The sequence below is a fragment of the Lasioglossum baleicum genome, unplaced genomic scaffold (genome assembly GCF_051020765.1).
Source record: "Lasioglossum baleicum unplaced genomic scaffold, iyLasBale1 scaffold2067, whole genome shotgun sequence".
NCBI lineage: Eukaryota > Metazoa > Arthropoda > Insecta > Hymenoptera > Halictidae > Lasioglossum > Lasioglossum baleicum.
This window is the reverse complement of record NW_027471126.1, coordinates 16739-28856: the sequence shown is the minus strand read 5'-3', so window position 1 is coordinate 28856 and position 12118 is coordinate 16739. Positions and strand designations below refer to the sequence as shown.

Sequence of the window (12118 nt, the reverse complement as noted above, 5' to 3'; positions counted from 1 at the left end):
TTTTTAACCAATTCTTCAGAATCCGTAGTACGAATTCCAAGATTTTCACCTAACATAAAGGCCAACTCTCTTGGATTGTAACTTATCGCCCATGGATTAAGTATCGTTCCGCTTTGTTGTATAACGCCATTGAATAAGCCTGAACATAGCAAATAATTCAAATTCAATTTGTAATTGACATTAACAGCTTATTTTAATAATAGAAAAATTTGTCAATCTCACAATTCTACATAGTACACTTTTATAAGATTACGAATTAATATTTGATTTACCTTCAGACATAGGAGATAACATATGATACTGAGCAGAAGCTGCACCAGCACCATTGCCAAAATAGTAACTCTATTCGGGCAACCACCGAAGAAATGTATATTATCCTTCACCCATTTCAACGCCATAACTTGATCTTTCATGCCAGCATTTCCAGGCGCGGCTTTATCTCCAGTGTTCAAAAATCCTAGGGTAAAACGCCACAAAATTACAGGTTTCAATTTTAATACACTACAAATTTATTATAAACTGATTTAATATTTTAATACATCAATTATTTTAATAATAGATAATTATTGCACTGTGATTACTTACCAAGCGCTCCAAGCCGAAAGTTAAAGGTAACAATCACCACGTCGTTCTCCACTAAAAAATCAGGCCCCAAAGAAAGTATCGTCTCCCATACCGTTATTCCAAAAACCAAAATGGATCCATACCATAACAGCTTTACGAGCTTCCTTGTCAGAACAGGCGTGTAAACATTCAGATATAAACAATCTTCCCCACCGATGAGGCCTTTCTTGATCTTGCAATAGGATGGACACGGAGAACGATTTTTTGTTGCATCGTACACGCCTTCCCATGCATCGGCTGGTTCTGGTGCCTAAAAATTAATATTTAATTAATTTTTCTAATTATTCAAAAGTATAATATTAGGTTCCTCAGAAAATAGTATCAATATTTTTTCGCGTGTAATGGTAATCTTTCCGTTTGAAACAGAAGAAGTTTTATTAAATAATATATCAACCAGTTTGATTTATAATTAATAATTCCTATCAAAACGAGAACACTATCTACTGCAAAAATTCGATGCTACTTTTAACGATCAGTTTAATCACAAAACACGGAGTTAAATATACGGTCTCTACTCACCCGAAACTTGTCAGGACCAACATTCGGTTTTGCATAAGGAATACCCTTAAAACTATAATACGGTTTGTTGTGCAGAACAGTTTCAGTCTTTAATCCCTTCAAGATCCTTGAGAAATCTCCAGTTGTACATCCTGGTCGGCACAAACCCAAACAACCACGAATCCATAAAGCACGAACTTGGGCAGCCACATTTTGAACTTCTAACCTGATTCGTATTCATAACGTCGCTTTTATAGACAAGAACGTCCTAGCGGGCAAGAGTGTTCTCTAAAAAGACAAGCCGCGGAAAAATAGATTACGTAAGCCACGTAGAAACGTAATCACGATCGAGCACGGATGATTTTCCACGATTCCACGGGACGATTTTCCCCTGTCTGTCAATCGTAGTAATCACACGACGATAATTTTTCGGATAGCTAAGTATCGGATATCCTGAATTCATCCTGATCGCTGACAAATCATCCTTCTTTGTGAGTGAGCAGAAACGTTTCCGGAATTATTAATAAATGACAAGTCCATGGTTAAATGTTTTCATCCAAGTGAATTGATATTACGCTATTCGAGATTTCGCAATTAGACACGCTTGCATAGCTACGCTTTGCAAGCTGTCATTAGCAATTCGATGTTTGAATACGTGTCATATACGTGTCATACACTTTTGCACCAACGTTTCATAGTTTACTTTTAAACACGATCATTTATTCGATCTTCGTCACAGATTTCTTTATAAATATCCTGATTGTCTTAACAGTTTCGCAACGAAACGGTAAGATACCTTGAAGCGCGGTAAAAGGTCTGTAACGATTGAAAAATATTTCCGAGCAATTTCTTAACCACATAAGAAAATGTCATATTGTACGAAGATAAGATTTTCAATAAACTCGTGACCTTTCGAAAAGACAAATCGTTCAAACCGCTAATCCCTAAAGTTACGACCCAACAGCGACCTTCGGCACTTACGTAAATCCTCACGCATTCAGTCGTCCGAGATCATGTGTATACAAAGGACATCTTATAATTTTTATCCGCGAGGTTATCATTTAAGATAGAAAGACACGTAACCAAAGAGGAAGAGGAACAAGGATATCCTGTGCTGGTCAACGGAAATGGGGGAAAAGCGCGATAGTGTGTGGCGTTTACTGTTGGCGCGCAGGATGGAAAACTCGCGGGGGTGAACATTGTAAAGTTACAACGGGGTAAAACCCACCTCCCACGCGCTTCTACTTCCCTAGTAACATATTTAATATTACTTGATATTTACGTTAAATTATTAAATTAAACAATTTGGTAACCCGGTTACCCCTTGCACACGATACATTCCCAACTGAAAGCGTCTTCTTGTTCTCTTTCTCCTTAAATCCTATCGATTTTCCTCCGTTTAGATAAATATTCTACACGTTATTTGCGCGGTTTCATTGACACGGTTTTAAGTCGGAGCGTAATTAGATCGGTGGATAATTAGCGGTCGATGCTGGATAAAATCGTCTCAAGGAAACGAGACAACGTTGAGGTATTATTTCCGGCAAGGTTGACATAGAAACCGATCGAAACGTGGATTTCGGAGTGATCGACCTCTTTGAGGAAGCTGCTTTTCTGTTACGCAAGCACCACTCAGCACACCCTCTGAATTCCCACAGGATGTGCGTGTGTCGTTCCATAGTTCGTTATTCCGAATGCGGGAAAAATTCAAAATGTATTATTACAGAAATTTAAATCGCGTTGTTTTAAAATTTGTAAAAAAAAAGAACGTAACTGTAGAGAATTATAGAAGTATCGGGAATGCAATCGCGATAAATTTTAATTTGTTTGATATCGTAAGTGCAAACATTATAAAATGGAAATATAAAATATGTACATGATTGCATGCTTACCTTATCGAATGAGATTGAACGAGAGTTTTAGATTAAAGATGATCCCGTGACTCGAAATTGAATCTTGGAAATAAGAAGCCATGTTTGGTCTGGCAAATTAGATCAACTACGTTACAGCACTTCTGCAAATTGTCCAATTGGTAGTTGTATAAAAGTTACATCACGTAAAGGAAACATCATGTGTATTACTATATAACAGCGTATTATTACCGAGTGCTTAATTATTTTAAAAGTAAAATTATCGATAAGGGGAATAACGTATTTAGTAAAATTATTTTTTAAATTGTATTGTACAATTACGCGTTATTGTGTGAGATTCATATTTTATAATTGAAACAAAGTTTACACCGGGGGCGTAGCTCAGATGGTAGAGCGCTCGCTTAGCATGCGAGAGGTACCGGATCGATACCCGGCGCCTCCAAATGAACACATTACTTTTTTATTTATCTTATAAACAATAATTTTTATACGTTAAATACCAAAAACTACTCGACGCATGCTCGCTAATTATTTATTTAATTTTCTTGTTATAACAAGATATATAAACAGAAAAAACAAAAACAGAAAAAGTATAACGTGAAGAATACCTATGTATTAAGTTATTTTGGTAAATAATCGTTAGAAATTATTATTTAATTCGGAAGTAAATTTGCTTTAATAGAAATTATAATTTTACACAGGCTTTACAATGCCACACTACCTTCAGAACGAAGTCGTCGAGCCACTGTTGCATTACAACGGAGCGAAACGATACCACTGTCCTGCGATGGCATTCAAACAACCACCCAATAGACAGGATACTTCGTTAAGATTAAAACAATTAAGATCGGAAATGATTCGGGTGAGTTCCGTCCAAGGACCGCCTCTGGATGGATACATCGTCACCTCGGACGACGCACACCAGGTGAGTACAATGAAAATAAACATAATTTATTGGAAAATCTTCGATCTAATATATCTTTAAACACAAAGTGTCAATTATCCCTATTAGAAAATAAATTTTAAGCTTATCTCTGATTTTTTAAAAAATTAGATTCATAAGATTACGAATACGTTAAGTAATTTCTGCGATTATTCTCTCTCGATGTCCTTAAATTTTCAGACAAGAAAGTTGGTTTATCATGGCCGTGAGGGCCCTTTGGAGGTACGCGTGAGATTTCGCGTTTGCATAATTCCGAAAAGCTTTCCATAATCTCGATCCCAATTTAACAAATATCGTTTGGTTGAAAATTTAGCAAATTTGTCCCTCCTGTACCATTTCCATTCTTATCGAAGCTTCCTCTAATTTCATCATAACGCTTCTCTAATCACGAGTGCTAAGTGAACGTTAGATAATTTGCGACACAAGTGAAATCCCCTGTTAAACGTGTAACGTTACGATCTGAACCATTAACAAAGCGTGATTTTGACGTAATGTTGTCAGATGTGCATTCGTGTACGATTAAATCGCGATTTCTGTCTTGATCAGAGTGATTCTCTGGATCCCCATGATATGAGGAGAGAATTTATCACTGGTTTCTACGGCAGTGCTGGAGAGGCTGTCATCACTACGGATAAGGCCGTGTTCTGGACAGATGGAAGGTATTATCTTCAAGCAGACCATCAGCTAGATTGCAATTGGATACTCATGAAACGCGGCAGAGGAAATGTAAGTTCAAGATGAATCCGTTGTTTAAAAGTTCAAGCCGAAATTATGATCGGTAGAAAAGATACAACGGGATCGTAAAGTGAACCAAGCTTTGAAAAATCATACGAAATTTTAGATATAATATTTTACAAATAACATATTCCTTTAGGATTTGAAAATATTTCATGTTGCCTGTATAATTTATTACGTTGTCTAAAGATCTTAGATATTAATTTGCAATGACTTTTGATGCCTGAGACTGAAATTACTATTATAAAACTTGATAAATAGATGCTTCGATGCGTATTGTAAAACGCACGCTATGTGTTTAGTTCTCGAGTCTGCCGCTAGGTGGCCGGGAGCTTAAGCGTTTTCTCGCAATCGCAATTGTACAGCAAGGAGAAGATAAGGGGCGCGAGAAGTTGGAAAAATTAAGATCGTACTTCACAGGATCATTTCTGTAGTATGTCTTCTTAATCTCTATTTAAACCATGAGATGATGCGACCACGATGAGGAGGCATAGCTACTTTCCCTGAGCGTGAGAAAGACTCGAGAAGTCGACTTTGTTTCGATTTCTCAGTCATCGATGATCGTTCACCTCTTATACTCAGTATAAAGGGGGATGGGAAGGTAGCGTTCTGAGTGGTTTCATTTTATATTAATTATATTAAAAAAAAAAGATAAGTACACAATATAAAACAGGAATAATACCATACAAAAAGAAATTTTGAATACCTGGGGTTATAATAAAAAAAAAAAGGAAAAATAAATATTGTTACTTACCGCGCTCTCGCTTCGTGTGTTTACTTATAAAGTGCGTTTAACTTATAAAAAATGGCTGTTTCAATCATACCAGGTACCTACTATAGCAGAATGGTTGAGACACGAGTTTCAGAGCGAAACACTTGTACGCATTGGCGCCGATCCAATGCTCGTGTCTGCTATGGACTGGAAAACCTGGGAAGAAGAATTAGGTAATGAAACGTGCCTCGAAAACACTTGACTTACCAACATTAGCTCACTTTAAATTTATGCATACAATTTTGTCATTTGTACTCCATATTCTTGAAACATTAAACACATCAATTCAAATAAACATGGCGTTCCTAATCGTCGCTGTGATACTCGATGAATTTATCGTCTCTAGCTTGCCAAAGCAGTTAGTATTTATTTAGTATTTATATATATATCACTTGAATCTGTATCGTATACTGTACTCAACTCCCTTCATTATTTATACGCGCTTCAAAATCAATTGGCAAGTGACGACTTTTATTTTAACTATCCCACTAAGTCTCTCTTCTATTTTTAATATTTAGTTTCCTCGTAACTCGAACACTGCTCCAAGACATATGACGGTTACACGAATATAGATCATTTTCGTCAGACATTCCAAAACATTTCTCAATATTATCTACCTTATTTGACACTGACAAATATAGATCAAGTATATTATTTAAACCTTTAGGGACGAGTGTCAAAATATCCATAGAATTTTTTTATCTTTTAGAGTGAAAGCTGTTTGGAATATAGCGAAAGGTAATTTTAACATTGCCATCTACGTAGCATATATCTTTTAATTCAGAAAATTTCCCACGATTTCTTATTTTCAACTGCTTAATATACACTCGATGTATCCTTATTCGTTTCTCGTCCGCAAACGGTTAATTTTGTAATTAAAAATCTCTGAAGAAGTCGACGCTAGAACTATCGTTGACTTTCATCGAATTACAGAAGTTCAATCGCTCATTTGCATCACGTTTAATGTTGACAATACAAGTCGATAGTTTCAGTGTTAGACCTCCAACGCGGTATCGCAATATCATCAATAATCCAGAAGCTAGAATCCATAAATCAATTCCAAATCCCTGTGTAACCTCTTTCCTCGAAGTTTCATCGATAAAATTTGTCACTGTCTCCAGACGAGAGTGCTTTTAAATTAACAATGGCGTTCGTGTCCAGCAAATTCATCCATAACATTGGTTCCTGTCCGTAACAACCTGGTGGACTTGATCTGGCAGGTCGATCGACCGAATTACAATCCGAATCAAGCGTATCCGTTGTTGGACAACGGAAGAACCTGGCAAGACAAGGTCCAATCGATCCGGATCGAAATGGAGGTCCTTAAGGCTGACGCGCTCGTCCTCACAGCCCTCGACGAGATAGCCTGGGTGTTCAATATTCGAGGATACGATCTGCCGCACACACCTGTTCTAAGGGCGTATGCCATCATTACTACGGATCAATACACCTCTACACACCGCGGCAAAAGATTTTGCCATCGGTGGAGGAACACTTGAAGATGGATCTCTGCTCCCACGCGAATTGCGTCAAGTGAGTTACAATTTATTCGTTTATTTACTTATTGTAAACGAGCATATATCTCTTATTTAGATACCTACATGTAATTAAAGGAAATCAGATTCAAATTCGCTCGGAAGACAAATATCTCTTCACATAATTATAGCAGACAATTTGTTAATTTATTAACGTATATATCGACGTTGTTGCAGATGGCACAATTATACGTCCATTTGGTACGATTTACGCACAATGTCTCAAGCTTGGAATCTAGTATGGCTGCCAACAGGCTGCGACTACAGTCCAGGTGCCTCGATGGAAATATACAACTCTGTACGTATAAATCTCCTCGTTTAACTATCCCGAAACTCTATCAAACTGTCTATCACCTTTCCGAGATAACTGATCGCTGATCGGTCAAATGCGAAACAGGAGATAAACGACATTTAGGTAGAACTAGCACAAACGAGATGCAGAGTAAGCTTGGTATCTCTATTTCTAGATCGGTAAAGTAATGAAAGTTAGGAAAATCTTGGAAAATCCGTATATAGAGATTCTATTCTGTAGCTCGTCCGCGAAGCCACCTCCTCGTTCCCGCCATTTTATCGAGCACGCCGAGGTTCAACTATACGCGCATTAGAGCGGATAATCCTAGGCAAAAGCACACCTTCTCCGGCATGTTCTCCTATCCCCATGGAGCTTGTTGAGCTTAGCTTGATCCCCACATGACGAGCTGACACACCTCCATAGACGTAGTCTAGACACGAGCGGCTCTCCCTCGTCCAATGTAAACACGATGTTCTGATTATTGCACATCGCCGGGTCATAGACGTTGCCGGCCGGTGAATAAGTAGACGAAATGAAACGGTGTAACACGTTCTCCTCGAAGCTCATGGTGATGCACGGTTTCACCTTCTTCTCGACATGGTAGCCGGTGCTTCGGGACGCCTGGACGCCCGCGGCATCAGAAATCAGGGAGCAGTTTCCTTCCAGTCTGTTGTATACGATCGATCATGCGATTGCGTTTGATAATTAGACGATTAAGCCTCGGATATCGTTTTAATTTTCATACGATTTCCGCGCGAGGGACGATGATCGATAATAGCGTTTAAAAGATCGTGTACAGCAGTGCAAATAGACGAATCGGTGTTGAATAACGTAGAGAAGCGAGATAAGAAAGGCTGATAGATGTGGGTTAAGATTAAAATAGATAAACTCGGTGCAATGAACGTACGACGCGCGACAAAGAGCACGTGAACCGAAGCCTATTTCCAGGTGGCAAAGCTGAAGCGTCGTTACAATGATCGTTAAAAGGTCGTTAAAAAAGAAGAAAGATCGCTATTTCGAGTCGTTGGATAAATCTTAATTTGTAGGGAGTTTCTAAGCTTGGAAGTTAAGTTGATTCGAATCGGCGGAACAGTCAGGACGTGTATTTATTCGTTTCAACTTTGGTATTAATTAAGAGAATTAATTGTTCGCTAGTTACCAATACGATCAGCGACTTTGTTACGACACTCGATTTCTCGTACGTAGGAGCAGAGGGGGGGAGGGGATGGAGAAAAAGATTATCTATCAGCTAAAATTAATTTTATTTCTTCGCTTACCCTTACAATTATCGATATAGCACTACTATACGAAACGAGCTTAGAGAACTAAGGATATAAAGTTAAATTAAAATCGATTTCCGCTTTTTTACAGCTTCCAGGCCACTCTACTATTCTAACTTTCAAAATGCAACCCCCTCGCACGCGCCCTTGCATCCCTATTTAACCCTTCACGCTGTCCTCTTTCATTCACAGGCTTTCTTCGTCATCCAAGCTTTCCCAGGCATCCTCGACCTCAGTGGACCAGGTGCTCCAGACACTCGAGAATTCCTAAACTTTTATTCGATACTGGCACTCGTCCCCTATCTTAGATATCTCTTTTACAAACCGTCCTCTTGCACGCTATCCCTGTCATATTTATTTATTCCCAAACATACTCGCTCAGGACATTCGATCATGCTCACAGTCACTCGATCCTACACGTATAATAAATATACTCGGTTAACCCGTCGGTTGACTGCCACGGAAATTTAGCGTGTCTTAACCTGGGTGCCACGGTTTTATTTTAAAGAAAACACGACGTTATGATCTAATCGTCTAAATTATAATTTTAATAGTTTCAATAATAATTTTAATAATAAAAATTGACAATCAATTTATTCTCTACGCTATATACATTTTTCATTCATCCTTTCTAATAGTTCCTAACTCGAATAGCCATTTGTAGCCAACCTAAACTTACAGCACTCACTACGAGATATCTCGTAGCTGATAGTTTTGGTACAGACGCTTACTACTAGATATCTCACAGTTTGCTGTGAATGGGTTGAGAGAAAGGGAAAATTCACGATATACGCGAATTGACTTAGTTTTCTTATAACTTTATTCTACGGATTCCGTTCCGAGCAGGCAGAAATTGTCACGATTAAGTTGAGACGTATTCGCAGATCCCGCCAGAGAAACGATTGCCGGAACCATCGCCTGTGCTCAGCATGCGAGCACAAAAGAACGAGATCGAGGCGAAAGGGATGAGGAAGTCGCATTTAAGGGACGCAGTGGCAATGTGCAACTTCCTTGCTTACATGGAGGAACAATACGAATTAAATTCGGACGGTTGGACGAGATGCAGGTAGCCAGGCTGGCAGACGAGTTTCGTTACGAGCAGAACAAGAATAAAGGCATCTCGTTTCCTACCATCGCCGGGTACGGGCCCCATGCTGCTATTCCACATTACGAGCCCAACAATCAGACCAATATTAAGATCGGAAGAACGTCCACTCTGGTAGTGGATTCAGGAGGACAATATTTAGGTAACGAAATTTGTATTCTCTACCTGACTCTTGATCTATAAAGAGGATCGAGAAATTACATTTACAAACTGATTATAATTTCGAAAAGAACGAAATTCGAATGGAATAAAAATTGACGAACTATAGAACGATAGAAAGGACGATCAATAATCGGAAAATTCACACTCAAGTATAGCTAAAAAAATGAAAAACATGGGGAAACGCTGCGAATATTATTTTCAGTTAAGAATCCACGCATTTTCAGTTGAGAAATTGCACGGATATAAATTTCCAAACGCAATTCCCATTGCCACGAAAGTAATCTTATTCGTTTTGATATATTAGGTCGTTCCATAAGTTCGTTCCGCGGCGCTATTTACATTTATCATCGCATTTTATAAACTATATCGATGATTAACGTCTTTGCCAACGAAATAGAAGGAAATCGTAGAACAAAAAGGCGACTAAATTTTTTCTTAATATTTAAAGGCTTATTCGATGTATAATTTTAAATAGTACAAGTAAAAACCGGCACGAATTTATGGGACGATCTAATATTTAGATTTTACTGTACATTTTCAAAATGTCTCTTCGACGATGTTTCTGTAATAGATGGGACGACTGATGTCACAAGAACGTTGCATTTTGGCACACCGACGGAAGAACAGAAGAAAGCGTACACGAGAGTGTTAATCGGAGCGATACAATTGTCTTCTTTGATTTTTCCAAGCAATTTAAAGACCAATCAACTAGACGTTGTTGCAAGAGCACCGTTATGGAATATCGGTTACGACTATTTACACGGGACTGGTCATGGAATTGGTCACTTCCTGTCTGTCCACGAATGTTTGTTTCTTTATTTTGGAAAAATTAATAATATATTACATGTTATTATTACATATAGTCGATTAATCGCACGATCTCCTGTTCGATCAACGGGTGTTTTTAACAATTTTAACAAATGTTAATCAGTACATAAAAGCTATTACATTTCGAGAGATAAAATGCATACAATTAAGCATGATAAATCGTGGAAATTGGAGAAATTTAATCGCCTTATTCGTGTTTTCAGCACCTATCGGCGTATCATATCCCGAAATTGCAACGTCAGATAAAGTTTGTGGACCTGTTGAATTAAAGCCAGGATTCTTTTTGTCCAATGAACCAGGTTACTATAAAGAAGGTGATTTTGGCGTACGCCTTGAAAATATTCTTGAAACGTTGGAAGCAGACAAATCAGTAATTATTTGAATTGAAATTATCAAAATTGCTAAGGAATTTTCATTAAAAGTGTATCTTTCTTTTAGAAAAACGCAGAAATGTTTTTAAAATTCAGGGATGTCACGCTAGTTCCGTATGAACCAAAATTGATCGACATCAATATGTTAAACCCATCGCACGTGAGTTTTTTTTAAATAATTGCATTAAAAAATAATTGTAAAATTATTTAAATAATGACATTTATTCAACAACGATTATTAAACAACATTTTTTAATAACAACAACGATTATTAAACACTTAATAACAACAGATACGATGGCTAAATAATTATAATCGTCGAATTAGAGACGAAGTGGGTCCAGAGTTAAAAAAAAGATTGAAAATGGATACATTTAATTGGATGTTAAAGAAAACTGCAACCATTCCAGAAAAAAGTCCAGTTGATGAAGGTTTGCTTTTCAGCAACTCTCACTCGACACCTCGTACATTTAAACAATTCCATGTGTTAATTTATCTTATTTTTCTGTATCATTTTTCTTTCAGTAAGTATACAAAAAAAAACACAAATTTTACTAAAAATAAAATTTTTCAATTTCCTTCAATTTTCTTTTGTATTCTAGGTCTACCAGATTTGTGGAGTTAATTAAGACTTAAGAATAGTTAATGAATACAGTATGATTTAAAAATGATTTTCACACGAAACAAACAGTTTCATAAATTGTTAACATTATTATTTTTGTATATTCCTGCCAATTTTAGATACAGATTTTAAGATCATAGGATAATTGGTGTAATAATATTATTGAAAAGTAAAAATCATTAAAGGAAGACTACAAATTGTACACAGGAAAAATCTAGTATATAAATTTAAATATAATAGTATTCGTAAAATTGTATTTTGTAAATATATGTAATTTATTGTATGTATAAAAAATAGAAACATTTGCATGTATTTTATTTTACTTATTAGTAAACAAGAATTTTTTCAGAAATAAATTTTAATTGCTCCAAACAGAAAATGAATTTTTTTTTAATTATTAATGATGATGTTCCTTAATTATAGTAAAAATAGTATTGTATTTTCCAAGTAATGTTTTCTTTAATTCCATCATTATATTAG

General features: G+C 36.8%; 2 protein-coding genes and 1 non-coding gene across 3 annotated transcripts; 2 read left to right on the top strand and 1 right to left on the bottom strand.

Moving 5' to 3' along the window:
* Window positions 1-8: 8 nt before the first annotated feature.
* On the bottom strand, window positions 9-1334 carry LOC143221208 (juvenile hormone esterase-like; the record flags this gene model as incomplete). The annotated part of the gene is given in 8 exon segments (XM_076446700.1): window positions 9-139; window positions 273-335; window positions 338-457; window positions 586-652; window positions 654-736; window positions 739-874; window positions 1144-1247; window positions 1250-1334. Coding segments are annotated over 8 exon segments (789 nt in total), but the record flags the coding sequence as incomplete, so codon positions are not given.
* A 2356-nt stretch (window positions 1335-3690) lies between these two features.
* LOC143221212 (xaa-Pro aminopeptidase 1-like) lies at window positions 3691-11641 on the top strand (the record flags this gene model as incomplete). The annotated part of the gene is given in 14 exon segments (XM_076446704.1): window positions 3691-3918; window positions 4117-4158; window positions 4483-4662; window positions 5499-5616; window positions 6605-6877; window positions 6880-6976; window positions 7156-7276; window positions 9435-9603; window positions 9606-9797; window positions 10389-10622; window positions 10849-11015; window positions 11084-11176; window positions 11309-11540; window positions 11619-11641. Coding segments are annotated over 14 exon segments (2169 nt in total), but the record flags the coding sequence as incomplete, so codon positions are not given.
* LOC143221214 (small nucleolar RNA U3) lies at window positions 5075-5289 on the top strand. The gene has a single exon (XR_013011743.1). It is a non-coding gene; the product is annotated as a small nucleolar RNA U3 (small nucleolar RNA).
* Window positions 11642-12118: the final 477 nt, after the last annotated feature.